General features: G+C 49.0%; 1 protein-coding gene across 1 annotated transcript in view; it reads left to right on the top strand.

Moving 5' to 3' along the window:
• The window catches only part of CACHD1 (cache domain containing 1), a 355,333-nt gene that overhangs the window by 166,209 nt on the left and 164,027 nt on the right, over nt 1–25,097 (top strand). Inside the window, exon 2 of the mRNA XM_085602381.1 lies at nt 14,608–14,670. Within this exon, the coding sequence (XP_085458507.1) occupies nt 14,608–14,670 (63 nt within the window). The remainder of the gene's footprint in view (nt 1–14,607; nt 14,671–25,097) is intronic.

The following is a 25,097-nucleotide window of genomic DNA, read 5'->3' as shown; positions in this document are numbered from 1 at the left end:
TTACTCTGTCACCTCTCATAAGATTGTCACAACAAAAAGACAACTCCTCTCTCACACCCCAAAAAGATCTCATTTCCAAATCCAAAGTCTTGTAGTCAGGCCAACCATGACTAATCCACTCTCTAAGGAGAACAAAATCACTATCATTATTTACACCCTCCGCCCACTCTTTCGACGAAAAGGCAGATTCTGCCACCCACAGCACACCTTCCTCCACACTACAGTCTGAAACCTGTCCAACCGGTAGACGCGAAAGACAATCCGCAGATTTGTTACACAAACCTGGAATATAACGGACCACAAAATTGAATTCCTGGAGTCCTTCACTCCAACGCTTGAGCCTAGGTGTAACATTTTCATTAGGACGGCACGAAAAAACTTGAACCAAAGGCCGATGATCTGTCCGGACCAGAAAGGGAATACCCCAAAGATAAAACTTAAAGTGTTGAATTGCCCAGAAGACACTCAACGCTTCTCTTTCAATGCAAGAATAATTAGCTTCCACATCTTTAAGGGCCCTGGAAGCGAACGCTATTGCCCTGTCTTCACCATCCACTACCTGGGAAAGCACCGCTCCCAAACCCTTCAAACTGGCATCCGTCGTCAAGACCGTCTTGCAATTCACATCAAAGTGACCTAAGGTGGGCATCCTACCAATCTCAGCTTTTATGCACGCAAAGGCCTCCTGGCATTCCCCAGACCATGTGAACTGTGTCCCCTTCTTGAGTAGAGTCCTAATCGGTTCAGCTACACTAGCGAACCCTGGAACAAATTTAGAGTAAAACTCAGCGAGACCTAAAAATGATCTCACCTGATCTTTATCTTGAGGGACAGGAGCCTTCACCACAACTTCAGCTAATTCCAGTTTGGGTTGTATACCCTCCCCTGAGATTACATGCCCCAAGTATGTCACAGAATTCAAACCCACACGACATTTTTGTTTTTTAACTGTAAGTCCTGCATCTCTCAGCTTCTCTAACACAGTATAGAGAGTCAACCGATGTTCCTCTTCGTTTCCCCCATAGATCAAGATATCATCTTGGAAAAACATTACATTGGGTATTTTTCCAAGAACCATCTTCATGACCCTTTGAAAACAGGCCGCCGCCGAAGCCAACCCAAAAGGCATTCGTAAAAACCGATAAGCCCCTAAATGCGTCACGAACGATGTAAGATGTCTTGAGTCTTTGTGCAGTGTGACTTGGTGGTAGGCCGAAGATAAATCCAGCACACTGAAGATTTTGGCCCCTTTTAGCATACTAATGGACTCAGAAATGTTGGGTAACGGTTGACGGTCAACCCAAATCCACTCATTCAACCCTCTCAAGTCCACACACATCCTAACACTTGCCCCACCATCCTTAGGAGCAAGAACAATGGGTGCAAGCCACTCCGAGGCTTCAATCTCTTCAATAATCTCCAATTTAAGCAGTCTCTGCAATTCAGCTTTTAGTGGTTCAATCATCATGTTTGGCACCCTTCTTACTTTGTGCACACACGGTACTGCTCTTTCTTTTAAGATGATGCGATGCTCAAATCCTTTGAGACAACCTAAAGCATCTGAGAAATCTTCCGGGAATTTGTCATAACAATCATCACTCACACTCTGAGAGTTTACCAACATGACTTGATCCTTGGGATCCTTTGCACAAGGGTTAAGCATTATGCCCAGATCCCGCTGATGCCTCCATCCAAGCAAATTGTCCCCTCTTACAGCCACATAGACTTTCCCAATAGTATGCCTATCCTTAAATCCGATGCGAGCTTGGACATACCCGAGGACATCAATTTTGGCACCACCATAACTAACAGGGTTGATGTCAGGTGGTAACAAGGCCATATTTTCAAGACCCACACATTCATCCCATTGCTTATTACCAATCATGGTAAAAGGCGAACCAGAATCCGCTAGTACAGTAAAATCATATTCATCCACCATGATTTTACATTCTGGCATAATCACCCTGTCAGCATCCACCTCCCCACCATCAGCCTTCACATTCAAGAGAACAGTGCGTATGACTTCAGGATTTTTCTGCACATTGCGGTTTTTATCAAACCCCTTACACACCCTAGCGTAATGTCCTTTAACACCACACTTATTGCACACAGCCTCTCTTGCAAAACAATGTGGGTAGTTAGAAAAATGTGAAAAACTTCCACATCTCATACACTTGGGTTTAGAGTTAGAGGGAACGGGTTTATCACTAGGATCATTACCCCCCTCAACAGAGTGATTGTCACGTTCTCCCTTGTTATGAACACCCTTAAAAGGAGTACGTGCACGTGCGTCCTTTCCCACAGGTGTTTTGCTAGTGGAAGAAGAAGAAATCTTCGCTAATGTATTGCAACCCTCCTGACTTTCCTCTTCCTCAATAGCATGTACATCACTGGGCTTTGGAATTTTTTCTTCCTTGTTTTTCCTAATTTCCTTCACCCATTTGGAAGTGTTCTCCATTCCCTCCACAATAGCAACAGCTTCAGATAAAGAAGGGTTTTTAGATAGAAGCTTTTCTTGAACACAAACACTGTTAGTGCACCTCACCAATTGGTCTCTTACTAATGAATCCGAAAGGTCACCAAATTCACACGTGCGAGCAAGAGTTTTCAATGCTGCGACATAACTGCCAACACGTTCCACCGGACCTTGGATTCTGGTAAAAAACTTATGTCTTTCCAAGACTACATTGATGCGAGGGCCAAAGTATTTCTCAAGCATAACCAGAGACATTTCGTACACATCATTGGGGGAACCATCACCTTCGCCAATGGGAAGTAAATCCATACTGTCATATGTATTCCTTCCTTCTACGCCCAAATTGTGAAGAAGAATTGCCTGCTTCCTAACCGCAGAAAATTTTTCCCCTCCAATGGCCACAATGTACGAATCGAAAAGATTCTTCCATCTTTTCCAGGGTAGGATAGGATCACCTTCTTCAGAAAGAAATGGTGGCGGTTGTGACATGCTGGAAGATGAGGCCAACGCCATCTCGCCCAGTTGACAAAACTTTCACAGGGAATTCATTAAATACACTATTGTAATATTTAACATGCCATGTAATGTTATACTTAACATCAAACAACTCTTGGTTTTTCAGCCCAAAAATAATGTTGTAATTGAACTCTCCTTCCACTCAGTCAGCTTTAAAACAGAGATTATACCAGTTTTCCCTTGTTTGTGCAGTAAAATAAAGTTCATTAGAAGAAAAAAAAACTTGTCCGTGTTTCCTTCGCGTTTCACTCGCTTTGTGAAAGCGTTGCCATGGAGATCCTAAACAAAATGGCCACGATGACGAGGAGCGTAACGCAACGTGAAACGTGCGTTCCACACAAGTTCCGGGTGCGCTTCACTGCAGGAGAGGCTCGCGGAAGGCTCGTGAAGCAATGCAGGGCTCGCGAAGACTAACTGCCAGACCTCAACGGTAAGAATCTTCTTTAAAGTTAAAGTAATGGTTAAAGTTTCACAAAAGTCTCACCATAGAGGTTGGCTTTGAAGATATCGCCTTTCTTCGTTCGATCCCAAAAATAGTTGGAGAAACTAAATACGATTCGTATTTAAAGTCCAAAGGCAGGGGAATTGGTGCTCCAGCTCGTTACCTGTCCCCAATCAGGCATTAACCACTCGTCGCCAGTGTAATGAAGAGTCAGTTCTTCAGGAAAGTTGATGTCAAGGATTTATTTGACATACAGCCAGTAACACAGTACAGCACCAACGTTACTCCGTTACTCTATCTCCAACTGGAATGCGTGAACATCATCAAGTACATCACAGCATTCTATTACATGGAGAGCATTCCAAAGTTCTTAAACACAGATCACAACAAAAATCTACTTGAGCGGCAGATAAGGAGCAGCGCCCTCATGCACTGCCCATCGTGCCATTTGCGTTGATTCTACACTGCTGGATAAACACCTAGTGCTGAAAATCAACGCAAACGACGTGGCCAAAGGCACTTCGCCACTTTTTGAACTCCACGTAGTCCGGCAGAGTTTTTTGGTCGCTTCACAGAGTCACTCTGCGAACTCTGCCCAGGCCTAGTCATGTCATGGAGGATAATGAACGCATTTGTTTGAAGAACAAAAAATAAACATTTCTTTTGTTTCTCCTGCTCTGTTTTTTTAGCTGTACAGTGACAAGCAGACAGGAGATATTTATGGTAACATTTTTTTTTGCATCTTATAAGGAATTAAATAAAATTTTGAATTTTTCTGCATGTTTCTACACATTCTGAGCTACTTAACCTTACTTAAAAAAAAAAACTGACTTGTATTAACTTGCTTCTAGTATCCTTTTGCAATGAATAACCAACCGCTTTTTTGATATGTTTAATTTTACACTAGAGATTTTATTTTTATCTGTCATGTTTGCAAACATGGTCTCGCTTTCATATGAAAGGACTACACACCAAGGATTTAAGTGGTTTTTGGGCAAAGGTGAAGGGGTGACCATGTATTATAAGGTGTAAAGTAGGTCCTAACGCACATAAGGATATTGCTAGTCACCTCTGGTTTCCAGAACCTTCCTTTGCATAGTCCTGGAACTCCTCTGTGACTTAATCCCATATAGAACTGTTCCTTCTCATGAGAGTTAAAGATATATAATTGTATGGGTAACGTAAACATTATAAGGCTCTCCACATTAGAGAGAAAAAACACAGTCCTTATTACTCAGCCCAGCATCACTAACAACTGTCAACATTGGGTATTTTAGAAGGTTGCATGTTTGGGGACGTTGACTTGGGTTTTTTGGGTGATGGCCCCTTTTATATTGCTGTCTGTTACAAGACACCACACACTCGTACACCTTTGTTTCTTGTAGATGTAACTAGTCCTCCCTATATATTTTCCATAAAAGATTATACACTTCTTGATTATATTTGGTAAATGTGTCTTCCAATCTTTGCAGACAATACTTTTTGGGTGCATAAAAAAACCCAGGAATAGCACCGTGTGGGTGGTTTCAAATGTCACGAGGCACATTTGTGTAGGCCTTCCTTGGAGCATCCTCTGGGTTTGGGTGGCCTCTGCGCCTGTCACTTAGGAACTTTCAGCTCCGTCACCTGTTGAGCAGGTTGGCAAATAGCAATTGTGCAGGATGTTAAACAACATCTCCGGTTCTCCTACCTTTTGTTTAGTAAATGTTTGTACTGTTTTAGGGGATTGGGTGGTGCGCGACCTGTCACTTTGACCCTGTAGTTCACGCATGAGGCTCATCACCTTTGATTCATATGCACCCGAGGATAACACTGATATTTTCTTCTTTATTGCAGCCACCTAAGGATGGCCCTTTAATGTGTTTATCACACAGTAGAGTTTACATTATACATGTTAGGCCACACCTACTTTGACTTGACTTGCAGTGGTAATTAGTCTGTTAAACATTAATATCGTATATTTAAGTTTATCTTTACCTACCTAGCCACTGTCCTATATTTAATTTGACGCATTTCGATGCTCCTCATTTCTCGATACTTGCAACGTCACGTACTCTCTTTACTTTTTATATTACCTCTATAAGTCATCGGCTGATATTTTATATTTTTGCCTTTGTACATTTTTATGGGCATGACTCAATTAATACATTAGTAAATCATTGTGACCCTTCAATGTTATGTAGCCAATAAATGATTAACTTTTGTATCGCAATTCAGTGAACAGCGCTGTAAAATGTAGAGGGGGATTTGACGATCTAGAAAACAACCAATGGCAAAGCTAGGAGGTGTGGCTTGCATTTGAATCCTAACTGATTTTTTTTTTAAAAACCCTGATGCCTTGGAGGAACATAAAATAATTGCTTTCTGTGTGCGATGCCTCTACATGGTAAACAATCTAGTGTGTAATAATTCAGGGTTATTTTAAGATGTAAATTAGTCTTCCATGCACTGCAATAAAGCATTCTTTAAGAGGCGGAATAATACACGAAATGGCCAATAGTGTAATGTGAAAAAGAATTAGCCTTCTAGGTAGAGAATTGGTAACAAAAGGATTTGCAGACGGGGGAGGAGCCTAGCGCGCATCCAAGATGGTCGCGTGAGCACAGGGCTCCCCGGACCCTTTCTGCTCCTCGGAATTTATCCTGAGAATATCCTGATGTGGTTTATGGAATCTGGGAGGTGAAGACCTGCTGAGCACATATCTCTTTTCAAAAATCATCTCGGACCTGGGAATCCTGAGTTGTCGTCGTCGGAACTTTTGGGACCCACCCGACGGAGGTGACCGGGGTGAAGGTGACCCGTGGGGCCGGGCTGCAATTGAACAACAGCGGCTTCAGCGCGGTGCCAGTTGCCGATCCACCACTTTCGGTTTCGGTTTTGGACTTCAGGAGACCAGCTGGCGGGTGCGCTCGGGGTGGCGAGGTGCTTCCTGGGCCTCTGCACGAGGTTTTCCTCCACCTGCCACTAGAGTGCCTATCGCCTCGGACCCCCTATACCGACATTTTGAGGTCTTCTTGCTGGTGCCCTTACACCTCTGGATTGGAGGTCCCCTTGAGTGACCGTGTTCACATGGGGGGCAAAGGGGGTCCCGAGGGGCGCAAGACCAAGGCCTCCCTCCGCGGGGGAGCGGTCCAGAGCAACAACATGGACCGCTACACCCAGGGCAGGGGGTCCCCTGGCGCTGCTGGCCTCCCCCCGGACGCTGCAGGGGGAGGCACGAACGTCTCTACGGAACTTTCCCTGCAGGACATTATGGGCGCCATCGCTGGCATCAGGGAAACCATCGCCACGCAATACGAGGCCCTGGCCCGTAAGATCGACACCGTCGCGATTGATGTCACCCTGATCCGGGCCGACCTCTCCAAAACTAACGAGAGGGTCCAGGCCCTCGATACACGGACCTCCACCCTCGGTGCGGAGGTGTCGGATCTGCGGGCCGCGCTTGGAGACATCAGGGTGGTCAACGATCATATGGCCCGGCGGCTCGAGGACTTCGAGGGACGGGCCCGACGCAACAACATCCGCGTCATAGGTGTACCGGAGTCCTCCGACGGCCGCCCGGTTGACCTCGTGGTCGAGGAACTTATCCTGCAACAGTTGTCCCCGGCTGGCCTCAGTAAGTTCTTTGCCGTGGAGCGGGCCCATCGAGTTCCGGGCGGTCGGCCACGGCCGGGGGCCCCCCCGAGGCCTATCGTGGCCAAACTATTCCACTACAGGGACCGCGACGCTATTCTGCAGGCCTCACGGACCCACGGCCCGGTTCGTCACGAGAACTCGACCATCAATTTTTACCCGGACTTCACGCAACTGGTCCAGAAACAGCGGATGGGATTCCAAGGGGTGAAGCGTCTTCTCCGCGAGCTTGGCCTAAAGTATTCGATGCTCTACCCTGCAAAACTCCGAGTGGAACATGGGGATCGGACAGCCTTTTTTGACTCTCCTGTGGCCGCAAGTGACTGGCTGGACTCGCTGCCGGACGGAGGTGGCCGTCCCGGACCCTCTGCGGGCACCGCAGGTGACGGGTCCCCTTTAGAATGACTTTTGGTCCTTGATTTTGACGTTTTGCACTGTTCAGTTTGGTCTTACTTCTTTTGTATATTGTGTTTCACCAGGACCTGTGAGGGGGGCGGGCGGGGACGGGTCCCTTTCCTCCTCCGGGGTCTTTTCGTAGAATGGGGTTAGTGGGGCGACAGGCACACTGCAAGTTGGGGGGGTTTTTTGGCCCGCAGGGGTGCAGGGTGGGGGGAGTTGGACTTGGGGTGGGGTTGGGGGGGAGGAGGGGTTGTTTTGTTGTGTGTTTTTTGTTTACAGGGCGAGGTATTGATTTTTGTTCACATCTGGGAACTGTGCTGCAGGCTGGGGGACCCTTGATCTATTGGAGGGGATGGGGGGGGACGGGTTGAAGCTTATGTCATGGAACGTCAATGGGTTGGGGGACCGTATCAAGCGGGGTGTAGTGCTGCAATATTTGCGTCGTTTGACTCCTGATGTGGTGTTTCTCCAGGAGACGCATCTGGTTGGTAATGTTTGTCATGCAATGAACAGGGGGGGATATCGCCTCGTAGCCCATTCTGGTTTCACAACTGGTTCCAGGGGGGTGGGCATTCTCCTGCGAACCTCCCTTCCGGTGGAGATCACTAAGATAGTCTCTGATGACAGAGGGCGCTATGTGTGTTTGATTGGGAGGTGGGAGGGGCAGCCCCTTACCCTGGTTTCAGTCTACGTCCCCCCGGGCCTCCAGAACTCCACCTTCACTGACTTGGGTCGAATGCTGCTTGACCTTCCGGACAGCCTCCTGCTCATGGGCGGGGACTTTAATTCTGTGGTTTCGGGTGAACTGGATCGTCACCCACCAAGGACCCTCCCCGCTGCCCAGGCATGGCTGGGTGGGATGTTGGAGACCTTCGGCCTGGTGGATAGCTGGAGATTAATGCATCCGACCCAATGTCAGTTCACCTTTCACTCGGGGGCGCATGGGAGTCTCTCTAGGTTAGACTACTTCCTTATGCCCGCGGCGCAGACTGGTCGGATTAGAGATGTCAGGCACCTGGCGCGGGGTATCTCCGACCATTCTCCGCAGTGGCTTCTTTTTGACACCGGGTCGCGGTCTGCAGGGCGGGTCGCTCCCATTAACCCGTGGTACCTGCGAGACCCTACGACTCGCGACAGCCTGGTTAAGGCTATGGACCAATACTTCCTTGATAACGAGGGGTCGGTGTCGTCTGCAATGTCCCTGTGGGAAGCCTTTAAAACCGTGATCCGCGGACACGCCCTCTCCCAGATAGTGGTGGCTAAGAAGGTCAAGAGTGAGGCAGTGGTGAGGCTGGAGACTGACATCTCGGGGCTGGAGTCGGCCTTGGAGGCGAATGTCACTCCGGACGGGCTCCATGCCCTCAGCCTGAAACAGTTTGAATATAGGTCCCTGGTCACTGACGCGGCCAAAACTATGTATAGGGAGCAGCAGGGTAGACTGTACGACGCCGGGGACAAGGCGGGAAAGTTGATTGCGTGGCTGGACAAAAAGGAGAGAGTGAATCGTGTGGTCCCGGAGTTGCGTGCTGCGGAAGGTGTGTGTGTGACTGAGCCGGATGAGATTGTGGAATGTTTCGCCGACCACCTCCGGGCTGTGTACTCCCCAGTGACTGACAGAGATGAGGACGACTCTCGCCTTCTACTGAGGGATATTGCCTTGCCCGGCCTGTCCGTTGAGGACCGTGAGCGGCTGGACGCCCCCTTGTCGGCGGATGAAATAGCGACCGCGATCCGCTCCCTTCGCTCGGGCAAGGCTATGGGTCCCAACGGGCTGCCCATTGAGCTATATAAATTGCGCCCTGATAAGCTTGCGCCCTTCCTCAGTCGCATGTTCCGTGAGTCTCTCGCGGCGGGTTCCCTTCCGGCTGACCAGCGTTTGGCCACGATAGTCGTGATCCCCAAGGAGGGCAAGCCGCGAGACCGCTGTACTTCCTACCGGCCTATTTCACTGCTAAATGCAGAGCCTAAAATCCTGGCGAAAGTCCTTGCCAATCGTTTGTTGAGCGTCGTGTGCGATCTTATTCATCCGGACCAATGCGGCTTCATCCCGCACCGCAACACCGCTCTTAACTTGCGGCGTCTTCACGGCGCCCTGGCCAGGGCGGAGCTCCTCTCCGAACCGGCCGTGCTGGTTTCTTTGGATGCCACGATGGCTTTTGACACCATCGAGTGGCCATTCCTCTGGGCTGTCTTGGCTAAATTTGGCTTTGGGGAAGGATTTATTGGCTGGGTGAAGCTTCTTTACACGGGACCCATGGCTCAGGTGGTGGTGAATGGGCGCGTCTCTCGGCCCTTCGCCCTCGGCAGGGGCACGAGGCAGGGGTGCCCGTTGTCCCCTTTGCTCTTTGCTCTCGCCCTGGAGCCACTCGCTGCTTGGCTCCGCTGGGAGCCCTCGCTTAGGGGGATCCGGTGGGCCCCGGGCTTCGAAGATCGGGTCTCGCTGTATGCGGACGATATTCTCCTGTATCTCACCTCACCGCGGCAGTCGCTCAACGTCCTCTTTGACGTTCTGACTTCATTTGGGAACAATTCGGGTCTCACGATCAATTGGTCTAAATCCTGCGTCTATCCCATCTCTGGTGGTCCTCCTCTCCTGCCGCCTCGGCTTCCGATCCAAATATCTCTGAGCGGCTTTAAGTACCTGGGGATATACGTTTCGCTGGACCCGGTGGCCCGCTATGAGCAGAATCTCCTGCGTCCACTCCGGCGATTGCGGGAGGACACGGCCCGGTGGTGCAGGCTGCCCCTGTCCCCGCTGGGTCGGGCCGCGCTGTTCAAAATGATGTCCCTTCCCAGGTTCCTCTATGCACTCCAGAACTCCTTCGACGTTATCCCGGTGGCCTACTTTCGGGAGGTGGAGAGCCTGCAGAGGAGACTGGTGTGGGACGGGCGGGCGCGTATTGCTCTTGCTAAGCTTACTCTCCCCTGGTACGACGGGGGCATCGCGCTTCCTGACATTCGCAGGTACTATTGGGCCTCGCAGCTATCGGCCATTAACCATGCCACGTATGCGCCTGGCTTGAATCCGGCGTATGAGATGGACAAGTTCCTGCTTCCCGGCGGGAACTATAACAGGGCACTTTACTCCCGCTCGGCTGGCCGGACCCTTACGGGTCCTACTAAGATTGCGGTGCGGACCTGGAGGGCTGCCACTGCGGCCACGGGCTGGAGTGAGCGACTAACATGTGCTACTCCTTTGTTTGCCTCCGACCGCCTGGGCAGCCTCTGGACTACGAAGGGGTTTGACCAGTGGGATACGATTGGTATCAGCAAAGTGGGAGACCTGTGGCATAAGGGCACGGTTAAGACTTTCGCGGCGCTCCAGGCCGAATACGAGCTTACGGACAGGGAGTTCTTCCGCTATGCCCAGGTTCGACACGCCCTGCTCTCGGTCTTTGGGGAGGGGACCAAGATCCCGGTTTCCTCGCCCCTCGAGGACCGCATACTTGACGGACATGTCCCTGACAGTACCATTTATTTAACTTCTAAAAAACTGATTAATCATCGGGCTGACCTCTTTGTGCGCCTCCGGGAGGCTTGGATGGGGGATGGGGTGGAATTGGACGACGAGGACTGGCAGTCTGCACTGTCGTCCCCCAAGGAGGTCGCCATTCCGGCCCGTCTCCGGTTGGTACAGCTCAAGATTCTTCACCGGGTGTATGTGACGGGTCCTCGCTTGGTCTCGATGGGATTTTCCGACGACGGGCTCTGTAAGCGGGGTTGTGGGCTCAGCGCCACCTTTCTTCATATCCTGTGGGAGTGCCGCGAGGTGGCGGACTACTGGCGCCGGGTCCATACGATTATGGGACAGGTCACTGGGGTTGTGCTGCTGCCGGAGGTGCGTCGCTGTGTCCTGAATGTGTGGGAGCCCAATGATTACAGCGCGGCTCAGACTCGGTGGGCGGCCCTGGGGAACATGATTGCCAAGAGAGATATAGCGCAGCTTTGGGGCGCCCAACGGCCGCCCACCGTGTCAATATGGAAGGAGAATATGGACTGGTGTATGTTCAGGGAGAAGACTGTGTATGTGGCCCGTGGTAGGCCGTGGGCATGGGGTAGAATCTGGGGGCAATGGAACGCGTATCGCGGGGGTATTTGTACGCCCCCCCTGGTGGACACCGATATCGCCATGTCCCCCTGACCCTTGATGGTTCTTGGCACCTTTTGTAATAACTACATATGACGTTCATCTTCCTTGACCCCCCCCCCCCGTCCCCAGCCTCCCGGTACTCCTTCCTTTTGCCGACTGCTTAATGGTCTGCACTGAAGTTCCCCGGAGGAAGCCTGACCCGCACTGTTTGCCCTTATGCCTCGCCTTTTGTTTCTCTTTTAGTTTTTGTGTCTGTTGGACTTAAGTCTCCTGTTCCTTTAGAACTATCCGGAGCCACTAAAGGGCTGCGCCCCGGGACTTGACTGCAGCCTTGATAAATGTATATTTCATTCTGTACCTAGCGGCCGGCCCTGGTGGTTGTAGGCCCGTGCTTGTAACCGAATTATTGCTCAATAAAAATTTAAAAAAAAAAAAAAAAAAAAAGGATTTGCAGACAGCTGTGGTATCCAGGCAGAAATATAAATGAATAAACTGAAAGATGAGAGACTGGGAATACAGTTCTGGTGTTTTTGAGCAACCCCAAACACTGAAAGTTTACAAGATCCTTAAACTGAATTTTTTGATGATTGTACAGAGCGTGCAGCAAACCACTTAATTTTGTGAGGAACATATATGTTACTTTTGACAATGTCCTCTGGTTGTGTTGTTTCTAATAATCATCCATTAAAAAATGGATATTGTAGACCAAAGTGAACAAAGACCTAACAGGTTGCAGTTTAGGGTTGTTATTCTTTGGATATTTATTAATGCATTGCCTCTCTGTCTGCATCAGGACCAGCCATTTGGATGAACTTCAACACCAACAGTCTATTTTCAGTGTCCGTCTTGATTTGTTACTGGAAGAGCCTCACTTTACACTTCAGTTGCCTTGTTTCGATTTGCACAATTATTAATCTGCCAATGAGCCTATCCTCTTAATATTAATGTGACTGGATGCCAGTATGACTATTGGGTCTAAAGCTGATTTTACTGTTGAAGCACCCTGTGGTTTGCAGTAGATCTGTGTTGAGTGGACGGAGGCCCTGCCTCCAAGTGAAAAATCTGTTTTTGGAAGCACATTGTTTTAGTGGCCTGGAGTCAGTGTGTCGGCACCAAGATCTTCAGTGTATGGGAAAGGCAACTGCTGCTCCTGGTGGTGTTGGGTTGTTGAACCTCGGTCATTTAGGATAGCAGGGTGTGGACTGGTCATCACTTCTTGCAGGGTAGACTATCAGACTTTAGGGCATTGTGTACAGAAGGCAGTGGGACTTGTAGGATGGTTCAGGTAGAAGAGCCTGCCGCAGGCATTGCCAGACTAAACGTTATGCAGTTCCTTGGGGCAAAGAAAAGGAGAATATGCATTTGGCCAGTGTCTTAAGAGCCCTCACACACTCAGATGGGTGTCATGCTTCATCGTAGGGCATGCTCCTCATCGGTCTGGCACTGCAGTGACTGACTGGCACCCGCGAAGGGACTCTTTATAAAAAATCTCATGTTCCAATGCCTTATGTGAAGTGTGGGTGTAGGGCCGTTGGTGTAGATTGCTGTTGTGAGGTGTGTGCCTAAAAAGGTGTTTGTACAATCGACTAAGTAGTTTTCTAAATAACGTTTTTACTCAGTGAGTCTACTTGTCTAATTAAAGTGACGGCTAACTGTAGAGGCAATGATCTCTGGTAGCTCAAAAAGGCCAAAGAATCAACATTTTGTTTTGCCGTAGTTGAAGTAAAAAATGAGCGGATGGTAATTAGTCAGGACCAAAAGTTTCTAATCTACACAGTGGTTGGAATTTGTGTCGATATCAAGGGTAATCCAATCACATATTAAACTACATGTGGTGTGCCTTTAAACTGTGTTTCCTAAAAAGAGGACCCAATTAGACTAGCACTTAAGATTCCTCAAGTAGGAGCAGGGAAAACACTAATTTAGCGTGAGAGTTGTAGTGACGGTTGCAAAGGGCGACCTACCCAATCTCTGCTCCCAAGGTAGCTTGATACTTGATAGGAGCACATGGGCTGGACCTACAAGCCCTTCTGATCCCTCTTTCTTTGTGATACACAGCCAGACTCTAGCCATATCCATTTAGCTTTTGTGCATTAATAAGAGCCTTGCATGTGCGCTTTACTAAGCGAGCTGGTAGACACAGTCTAGGTCTTGTTAGTTCTACCTCATGTAAAAGTGTTGAAAATAAAGATAACATTTTAAAAAGTCTAAATGCTGCCATAGTTTCCAATTCCAGGAGACGGACGCATTAACGAAGATTTGGTAACTCTCTTGAATAGAAATGTGGACCTTTGGGGGTTGCCGACCTGTATTCAAGGCGTCAACAACCGTTTAGAAAATTGAATGTTAGTATCTATCCTTGGCTTCATTCGTAGGAGCAGGGCAAGTACAACAAACAGAATACTGTATGGATGATCGGTGGCCTCAATTGAAGTGCTGTCAAATGAGAGCATGCATTGGGAGCAAAAAAAAAATGATGGTAATATGCTAGAGTCTAGCATATCACTCCGTCTTTTAGAATTTAAAAAAAGATTTAGAAAGGTTCCATTTAAAGTTTTTATTTTTCTATATTTGTGAATTCAGTATTTCATCATTTGTATTTTGTTTAATGTATACTTGTTTCTTTATTTTTGTGTATTGTTTTGAGATTCAAATCATAGCATTTCCTTCGGCCAATATGTCCCTAACTTTCAGTAATGATTCAGTGTGGAGGTCCCCAGAATCCAGTGATGTGGAGGTCCCCAGAATCCAGTGATGATTCAGTGTGGAGGTCCCCAGAATCCAGTAATGATTCAGTGTGGAGGTCCCCAGAATCCAGTGATGATTCAGTGTGGAGGTCCCTAGAATCCAGTGATGATTCAGCGGGGGTCCACAGAAAACAAAGTGTTAAGAACCGCTTTAGCAGGGCAAATGGGTATTTTTAGTAGCTGGAGTGTTAGTTGCAATATTTCTGTTTTTCATTAGTCCACTATGTAAAAATATGATTTTTATTATGTTTTTCTTAAGCTTTGCTAAGATATTTATTCTTTGTCTCTTTGTATTTTGTTGCAGAGGATATTTAGTTCGTTCATATATACAGAGAAAATTTCAAACGGTGAAACTGAAGTTCAACAGGTAAGTCATATAATATAAAATATATTTGTGTTTTCTTGCTGCAAAATTAATAAATTATGACAACATAAATGATTGTTAGTAGCCAAAAGTATATCCATGCATAGTAAGCTCTGCATAAAGTAACGTAGGAGCTTGTGAATTTGGTGTGGGACCAGGGCCGGCTTTAGCTCTAGTGTTGCCAAGTGCAACAATCATTTTTGACGCCCCCACCCTCATGACCGCCTCCTCTGTTTCTCTCACTACCACAAGGCAAAAGTGCCCCTTATCTCTCCAATCATAAGTTATTGCTAAATATAGCTCCCCCTCCCCCGCCAGGTCAATGCCCCTCCACAGGTCCGCGCCCAGTGCGGCTGCACCGGTCACACTGCCCTAAAGCTGGCCCTGTGTGGGGCGGTTAGTATGGTGTGCAGTGCATAGGTTTGTCAAGTAGCTAAACACTGGTGAATTACATCAATGAATAGATGTAAATTGTGCATGCCGTGATTTAGGAGTTCTTTTGTAAGTTGGGGTTGGAAGGGCTGCGAGTAGCCAGTCAAAGTACATCTGTAGGGATGCGTTAACTATGCATGTGACCATTTAGGAGTGTTTTTGTACATAAGGTGTGGGAAAGGGCAGTATGTCGTGTGCTGCACTCCTGATTGTCAAGTAGTTAAACACTGGTAAATTGTGTCTGTGCATAGGTGTAAATCACGCATGCATTGATTTAGGATTATTTTTGAGAGAAGCGGCAGCGGACAGCTGTCTTGTACAGTGCATGTTTGTGAAGTAGACAGTCGTAAGTACCTCTGTAGAGAAGCATAAACTACGCATGTGGTGGCTTAGTGCATCTATGCATAGGGAGTGGGGAAGGGAAGTGTGTTGTTTCTTAGAGGTTTGTGAAGTAGCCAAACACAGGTAAAGTACATTCTGTATAGGCGTAAACCATGTATGTAGGTGTGATTTTGTGAATTGCTGTGGGTGGGCGGGCGGGCGGGCGGGCAGAGTGTTGTGTGCACACACAGATTTGTGAAGTATCCAAACACTTGTAAGTTACATCCATGAGTTGGCATGGACTGCGTATGTGGTTATTTGGGAGTGCCTTTGTGAATAGCGGGTGTGTAAAGGGCCCTGTTGTCTTGTGCAGTGCATAGGTTTATTTCCTCTCTCGGAAATGACAGCCTAGAACCAGACAGTCCGGAAGTGACTAGTCTGAAGTTTGTCTACCACGAACTATTCGCTCCGATTTATTTATTTTTTGTTCTTTTGTCCAGTAGTAAAATCTGTTTGTTTGCTTTTAAGTGTCTGGGCCGATCAGACTGCATGCTGTGCAGACAGGTTGTCTGCTGTGGCCACCTGCCACCCGACTGTCACGCGCACCTCCCTCCTCTTCTAAATTTAACCTACCGGGATGTGTTTTGTGCTCCTGCCTTCGGGCTCCCTCTAAAATCAGATGTGCCTCATGTTGATGTAAGTCTCAAGAAACAGCCACCAGCTTGTTTGTTCCCTTTCTGCTTCACCACAGAGCTTGTTCAAAGCCTTGTTGGAAACTTCATTTCTCTTCTCGGAAACGCACACACTCTGCAAAGGAGCCGGAAGCCTATGTATTATTTCTACAGGATCTTTGGAATGGAGTCCACCACGTGTTTATGATGACATACAATTTCCCCAATAACCTTCCTCAGTGGTTTCGAGGTGGCTGCAGCTGGTCCTACGTTTCCCTTTGATGTACTACCCGAGGATTAAAGGTGACACTGCTCTATGTATACACCTCTCAGAGGCAGTCCCAGAAACCATAGCAAGAGCGTGGAGGAGCTGCACCTCTGGAGCAAGGCTGTTCCTTTGAATCTGAATTCTTCTCTCACTGAATTGATTATTCCGTTTGGCTGACAGTGGGTTTGGTGTCGCTTCCCAGTTTATCCAAATCTTTGTAACGTTCTCTTTTACCAGGATGGAATAAAGAGCGGAATTCCTTTTCTGGTGCGCTTTTCATATAAAATGGCTCCTGCCTGCCTTTCATCGATAAACACTGTGCACAGACCGCTAGTATTTGGAGAACTCACTCCCATTGTGGATCAGTTTGGTTGTGGTTGAATTAGAAATATGTTTATCACCGTAGTAGGCCCTTTCCAGTATTTGGTCCAGGAATATGGAATGTGCCTCCTGTTAGACCATGTTATGATATTTACATTTTTGCAGCGTGAATCTTTCTGGATTCACTATGCTGTGCATTATTCCGCGATCTTGTGGTTGGGTCCGGATTCGTAGTCTTTTCTTTGTTTTTTTTTTTTTTTTTTGTAGCCCAGGTGGGCGTCGACGTCCACCATTTGGTGCACCTCCCGTGACGTCGTCGTGCTTCCTGCGGAAGTCCCACCTTTGGGGCGCCATCTTCAGATTCTTTTTTCCGCCGTTGGGTCTGGATCGTCATCGGGAAGCTCCAGAAGTTCACTCGGAGGAAGAAGGAAGAAAAGCGAGTTTCATCGATAGAATCAAGAGAAGACATCAGGAAAGAACAGATTTCGACAGGAACGCGAAGAAAGAAGACCAGCGAGCCTTTTTCTTCGACAACCTTGGAGAATGCACGCTCAGAGACCCTGAGCGAAATGGACAAGACGCCATTCAAGTTCTGCCCAAACTGCCACCACAAGTTCGCGCAGAAAGACCTGCATCCGGTCTGCAACCTCTGCCTACCGGTGGATCATCAGAGTATCGACTGCAACGCCTGCTCAGTCTTCGCGCCGAAGACACTCAGGGTGAGAGAGAGGCAGAGGAGAGCCAACGCCAACATGGAGGGCCAAGGAAAACCCCCGACACTCTACGCGCTGGGCCTCGACACGGACGACGAGGACAACGTCGCCGAGGCAGCCGAAAACTTCACGGTCGTAGAGACCGACAAGAAGAAAGAAGACGAGGTAAGAGAATCGTCGAGCGCAAATCAAAAAACACCTCGAAAACACGAGGGTGACTCGAGAAAAACTGAGTCAAGGTCCACGAAGGGAGCCCCGGCGCCGAAAACTTCGACGTCCAAAGGGGGAACTTCGGACAAAAGGCCCAGCGGATCCTTACAAAAGGACTCCCTGGCGCAGAAAGACGCCGAAAGGCAAGGGTCGTCGAAATCATCCCATGAAACGGGCCGATCGACGCAGAAAGAACGTTCGACGTCGACGCAAGTTTCATCGAAAAGGCCCGCGGTCGACGCCGAAAGCATCTCCGAAATGGAGAAAAAGAAGAGGCGGCTCGAGGCCGAAATGGAGAACATCCTTCAAAGGAAGAAGGAGTTCGACGCCAGGATGAAGGAATTCAAGATTCCAACGGTTTCATCGGCGGACGTCGTCGAAGTCGAGGAGGAGTTCGACGCCGAAGGGCTGACAAGGGACCTCGAAGAGGAAGAGGAGCCCTATTATGAGGAAGAAGCCGAGGAAGAAGACCAACAATCGTTCTTCGATTCGGCGACATCTACCGGCAACGACGTCGAATGGCAAGATCTCGACACCGAAAACCCGGAGGAGGCCGTGGACACGTACCCCTCGAGGCCTTCGCCACCAGACGACATCGGGGTGTACAATATGGTGGTGAAGAGCGCAGCAATGGCCTTCGGCGTCAAGCTCGACGAGGAGAGGCCGAAAGCAGATTTTCTCGTCGAAACACTGCTCCCCATCCAGACTAGGAGCCAGTTCCTCCCCATGCTACAAAGCGTGATGAACCAGGGGAGAGAAGCCTTCAAGGAGCCTGCCACCTGTCGGTCGATCACGCCCAGGACAGAGAAAAAGTATAAACACTCCTCCCTGGACCCACCTTACATCAAGGGGAGCGTCACCGCAGACTCCATCATTGCCTCCACGGCCAGGAGAAGGGCCAACGTGCCAGCAACCTCGGGCCCACCTCCAGATAAAGAGAGCAGGAGAATCGACCTCACAGGCAGAAAGGTCGAGAGGAACGCCGCAATGCACTGGCGCATGGCGAATTCAAATGCACTCCTAAATAGACACCAGTACCAACACTGGGATGAAATGGGGGAGCTAGTAAAGCACCTCCCCGAAGAATACCGCCAGAGAGCCTCTCACCTGGTAGATGAAGGCAAGAACATCGCCAACTCCTGTATAAAGACGGCGTTGGATGGGGCAGAGACTTCAGCAAGACTCATGGCCATAGGGGTCACAGAAAGGAGGCATGCATGGCTAAGAATCTCGGGATTCAAACCGGAAGTGCAGAACAACATCCTGGGCACTCCCTTCAACGGAGAGACACTGTTCGGAGCAACGGTGGACGAGAAGCTCACCCAGCTCAAGAAGGAGAACGAGACAGCGAGGTCCATGGGGGCCCTGCAGCTGAGGGGAATGAGACGAGGAAATCCCTCGAGGAGACCCTACGGTAGGGGTGGAAGCCAACAGGGGACGTCGCACCAGGCGTTCCAACAAGGTCAGCAGGGCGAAGGTCACGGACAAAGTCAGCAGAAGCAAAGCTGGCAATATCAACCTCGGGGCCAGTCCTTTCGAGGGAGAGGGAACGGACGTGGCCAAAGGAGGAGAGGGGGCGATCAGCCCTCCTCGAAGTGACTCAGCACGCAAGAAGACGCCCACCCTCGTCAGCCCCCCAAGGGTGAGGCGCAAAAAGGTGTCATCAGGGGGAAGAGAAGATCCAAGAGCCTACGAGCATACGTCACCGGTAGGCGGAAGGCTGAGGTTCTACCTTCAGGAGTGGCGGCGCATAACCACAGACAAGTGGATACGGAACATCGTGCAGCACGGATACTGCGTAGAGTTGGAGAAAAGACCTCCAAACAGAAAGCCGAAGGGAAGACAGAGATCGGCCCAAGAACTGGCAATACTCAGAGAAGAAACACGGAAACTCCTGCAAAAGGGAGCCATAGAGACAGTGCCGTTCAGGGAACGCAACAAAGGGGTCTACTCAAACTACTTCGTGGTTCCGAAGGTAGACGGAGACCTCAGACCCATACTGGACCTCCGGTACCTAAACAAGTTCGTCAAAACACAAAGGTTCAAAATGACTTCACTGCAGGAGGTACTGCCACAGATAAGAGAAGGGGACTTCATGGTCACCGTGGACCTCAAGGATGCCTACCTTCACATCCCAATAAACAGAAGGCACAAGGGCCTCCTAAGATTCAACATCGAACAGGAACACTACCAGTTCACAACCCTGGCCTTCGGATTAAAATCAGCGCCAAGGGTCTTTACAAAATGCCTGTCGGCGGTAGCGGCACACCTACGAAAGCAGGGCATACACGTATACCCCTACTTGGACGACTGGCTGGTCAAGGCAAACTCACACGAGAAGTGCGAGAGGCACGCAAAACGCGTAACGGACAGGAGGACAGATGCCCTACTGAAGGAGACGCAGCTCTACCAGAAGGGGCGAGCTCTGACAGTGAGGGCGGTGAGCAAGATGATGGGGATGATGGCGTCCTGTATCCAGCTGGTGCCGAATGTACGCCTGCACATGAGACCATTCCAGGAATGGCTGCAACAGCAATGGTCACAAGCAAACGGAAGTTGGGAGGATCTAGTGGTTGTTACGCACGCAGTGCAGGAGGAGATAACTTGGTGGAACAGAGACAACATAACAACAGGGAGAAGCCTGACACCACCAAGCCCAACAGTGACCATTACCACGGACGCATCGCAGATGGGATGGGGAGCGCACATGGACAACCTCAGAGTGAGGGGTCTATGGGCTCCGGCAGACGCGGTCCGCCACATCAACTACCTCGAGTTGAAAACAATACTGCTAGCCCTGAAGGCATTCCAGAGACACCTGTGCGGGCAGAGGGTGTTGGTGCAGACAGACAACACCACGGCGATGTTCTACATCAACAAACAAGGGGGGACACAGTCGTTTCCCCTCTCATCCCTAGCTCAGGAGATTTGGAGATGGGCCATACCTCTCAGGATAGATCTACTGGCAATTCACCTACCGGGGAAGGACAATGTGGAGGCAGACTGGCTAAGCAGGCAGACCTCAGCATCGCACGAGTGGGAGCTCAATGGCCAGGAAGCGGAGAAACTCTTCCGGAGATGGGGGACTCCCACAATAGACCTTTTTGCAACACGCCACAATGCAAAATGCCAAAGCTTCGCGTCCAGGCAACCAGATCAGCAATCCAAGGGAAATGCCCTATGGATAAGCTGGTCGAGGACATTTGCCTACGCCTTTCCACCGATACCCCTGTTGCACAGAGTGCTCGACAAGTGCAGAACCAGCAACATGACTCTGATCCTGATGGCCCCACAGTGGGCGAGGCAGACATGGTTCTCACAGATTCAAGAAATGGCGCAAGGCAATCCGTACAGGTTCGAGCGAAGAAAAGACCTGCTCTCAATGCAAAACGGGGAGGTCCTGCACCCAGAGCCAGAGACCCTCAACCTAGCAGCATGGCTCCTGAAGACCTAGAGTTCGCACACCTAAGGTTACCTCAGAGCACTATGCGAGTGCTACGGGAGGCAAGGAAACCTACTACAAGAAAGTGCTACAGCGCAAAGTGGAAGAGATTCACGGTGTGGTGCAGGAAGAAGGGCCTGCACAACAGAATGACAAGAGACTCAACGGTGCTGAGGTACCTCACACACCTTCTAAAGAGTAACCTCTGCTCGAGCTCCCTAAGGGTGCACCTAGCAGCGATCGTTGCCTACACCAGAGGTGAGAAGGGTGGAAGTTTCTTCAGCTCGCAGGTGGTGAAGAGATTCATGGAGGGAGCCAAAAGAATGGCACCCCCGAAAAGGTTGCCGCCGCCGGCATGGAATTTAAACGTGGTTCTGACGGAGCTCATGAAGGCGCCGTTTGAACCCATTCACAAGGCCAATCTACAAATGTTGACGATGAAGACTGCCTTTCTAGTGGCCATAACCTCACTACGCAGAGTGAGCGAGCTTCAAGCACTAACGCTACAGGAGCCCTACATTCAAATTCACAAGGACAGGGTAGTCCTGAGGACGGACCCACACTTCATGCCCAAGGTAGTGTCGGCGTTTCACATGAATCAGAGTATACAGATACCGAGTTTCTTCCAAAACCCGACTACAAACGCAGAAAAGGCCCTGCACACCCTCGATGCCAGAAGAGCGGTGATGCACTACATTGAAAGAACCAAAGAACTCAGGAAGTCGAAGCAGCTGTTTGTGTCCTTTGCTACTAGCTTCATGGGTAGACCAGTGACCAAGGGCACCATCGCTAGATGGATTGCCCTCACTATCCAATTCTGTCACAAACAGGCTGGACAGGAGCTAACGGAGGGGCCACAAGCTCACTCCACAAGGAAGAAGGGGGCCACAGTTGCCTTCCTGGCAAACACGCCCATCCAAGACATTTGTCTCGCAGCAACTTGGGCATCTGTGCACACGTTCACAAAGCACTACTGCGTGGACATTCAAATGAATAAGGAAGCACAGGTCGGACAGAAGGTGCTACAACACATTTTCAACGACCAGCGATCATCTTCCACCCAGCCACCACAAAAATAGGAAAACCGCTACAAAATCTATGCACAGCATAGTGAATCCAGAAAGATTCACGCTGCAAAACGAAAAGTTTCTTACCTGTCGGTGTAGTTTTGCAGCTTGAAGATCTTTCTGGATTCACTAGCGAACCCACCCACCTCCGCCAGGAAGATGAGGCTGGAGGAAGAGGGGGTGAAATGGATAGGATCAAAAAAGGTGGATACGTACAGAAATATGGACAAAAGGATTAATCAATCGCCTAGGGTTAAAAAAAAAAAAAAAAAAAAAACAGGGAAAAAAGAACCCGAAGATGGCGCCCCAAAGGTGGGACTTCCGCAGGAAGCACGACGACGTCACGGGAGGTGCACCAAATGGTGGACGTCGACGCCCACCTGGGCTACAAAAAAAAAAAAAAAAAAACAAAGAAAAGACTACGAATCCGGACCCAACCACAAGATCGCGGAATAATGCACAGCATAGTGAATCCAGAAAGATCTTCAAGCTGCAAAACTACACCGACAGGTAAGAAACTTTTCGTTATAAAGCGGCAACAAATTCCCCCTCAAGAAGGTCTCTCGGTGCTAAATGCTGGATGGAGGCTGAGTGATAGGTTGATGGTGCTGACTTTGTCTTGAAGGTGGTATTCAAATTCCTTATGCTTGTAGTTTGTTTTAAGTATGCCCTGTCATACCCTAAACATTTATTATAGCATTTTTGCCCATTGCGCCAGGCTAAACCAGTCATCCCACTACGGAAAAATAACAAGCTTCCCATGGACGACCTCGCCAACCTTCGCCCCATCTCCCTCCTCCCTTACTTGAGCAAGGTCCTCGAGAAATATGTGAATAAACACATCTCGAACCATATCGAAGCGACTGGCTACCTTGACCCGTCACAATCAGGGTTTCGTGCAAACTACAGTAACGAGACTGCCTTGGTGGCTGTCACTGACTGTATTAGACGGACGCTCGATCAGGGACAGTCTGCTGTCTTGGTCCTTTTAGACCTCTCCGCCGCGTTCGATACGGTTGACCATCTGACCTTGCTCGAAAGATTAAGAGGGGCAGGACTAGGGGGTACGGCGCTCAGCTGGGTAACTAGCTTCCTTACTGATCGTACACAAACCCTTAACCTTGGCCCTTTTCGCTCCACCACCGAGTGTCTGACCAAGGGTGTGCCACAGGGCTCTTGTTTGAGCCTTACGTTGTTCAACATCTATGTGGCCCCCCTTGCTTCTCTCCTAAGATCTCTAGGGTTCATCCCCATATCTTATGCGGATGATACCCAACTTATCTTCCCATTTGATAAATCCTCACTGACTGCCCAAACCTGCTTTTCCCAAGGTATGCTGGCCATCTCAGAGTGGATGAGTAGTAATTTCCTGCAGCTGAACGCCAGCAAAACAGAGATCATTCTCTTTGGAGATGCCTCTATTATGTGGTCACCAACCTGGTGGCCAATTGAGCTGGGGCCTGTTCCGTTGCCTAAGCTCACAGTAAAAAATCTTGGCGTTCGCTTCGATCAGGCTATGTCCATGAAGGATCATGTTTCTCACACCGTTAGTGCATGCTTCTTTACACTGCGCCTTTTGAAGAAAGCTCTTCCCTATCTCCCGGACTCCTTTCGCAAGACACTTGTCCAGGCATTGGTATTAAATAAACTGGATTACTGCAATGCACTAATGGTCGCTGCCAATGAATCCGCCTTTAACCGTCTGCAAGTGGTGCAAAACACTGCAGCACGACTGGTCACTAAAGCCCCTGGCAGATCTGCCTCTATCCCGTTGCTCCGGCAACTGCACTGGTTACCAGTGAGGAAACGAGTCAAGTTTAAACTTTGCTGCCTGACCCACAAAGCATTGTGGGGCCCCGGCCCTCCTTATCTGACTGAAAGGCTCCACCAATACACTCCCAATCGCGACCTGAGGTCTGGCTCCAAATCGCTGTTACTTATTCCAAGGATTAAGAGAGCACGGTTGGGAGGTAGATCTTTCTCCTACCAAGCCCCATTGGTTTGGAATCAGCTGCCCCTTCCGCTCCGACAGTGCTCCGACTACCTTGGGTTCAGAAAGATACTAAAGACCACCCTTTTCTCAGAATGACACTGCCCCATCACCTCTGCATAGCTCTGCTAGCGCTGAGAGACCCCTTCGGGGGTGATTCATGCGCTCTACAAACTATTTAACATAACATTCAAGGCCATCTCCCGAGTTGTGTCCCTCTAATGAGATAAAATAACTCTAACAATTGGTATAGCCCAAAGTATAAGGGCTCTAAAGCTAATAGAACATTCCACCCACTAGGGGAGAATGTTCTAAATTAAAGTGGGCGAAAGAGAAAAACAAACACTGAAATGTTGGAGCAGAGCATCAAGGCCTGCCTGGCTCTCTGCCACTCCGTTGTCTAAAATGCAGCCTCCAGCAGTTTAGTGTTATAACTCCAACTATTTGAGACAGCAAAGATGGTTACTGAAGTATTACTCAACATAGCAGCCAGAATGGGACACATCTCATCACTTCTGATGTATTGTTGTGAGTACCAATAGCAACAAGCATTGGCATAGCCAATAGGTCTCACCTTTGGGACCGTATAAGTGTTTAGCCATGCAACAGTTGCCGTTGTTGCACCAAGGAAATTGTGCTGGATAACTAAACACTTCTAAGATTACAAAGGCGAGACCTATTGGCTATGTCAATGCTTGTTTCTTTAAGCCATAGATGTTGAATGGGTTAAACCTGTTGGCTTTGCCAATGCTAGTTTTACAAGCTGTCTTTAAGCAAGCAGTTGATAGTAGAAATATATGGGACATGAACAGAGTAAAAAGGCACTGAGAAGACACGCTGGATTCTGAATGGAGCTAGATTTGGGGCCATTTGCCAGTGAATGCGATATAAGATAGTGAAGATGTGCAACATAACACGTGTGAGTACAAGTTTGTAATTGTGGCCCGGTCTGAAATTATATGTTCCCTGAATTGTGTTGGTGATTGATAAAAGAA

The sequence above is a fragment of the Triturus cristatus genome, chromosome 4_2 (genome assembly GCF_964204655.1).
Source record: "Triturus cristatus chromosome 4_2, aTriCri1.1, whole genome shotgun sequence".
NCBI lineage: Eukaryota > Metazoa > Chordata > Amphibia > Caudata > Salamandridae > Triturus > Triturus cristatus.
Note: the sequence above shows the minus strand (reverse complement) of the source record. Positions and strands in the feature narration are given on the sequence as shown.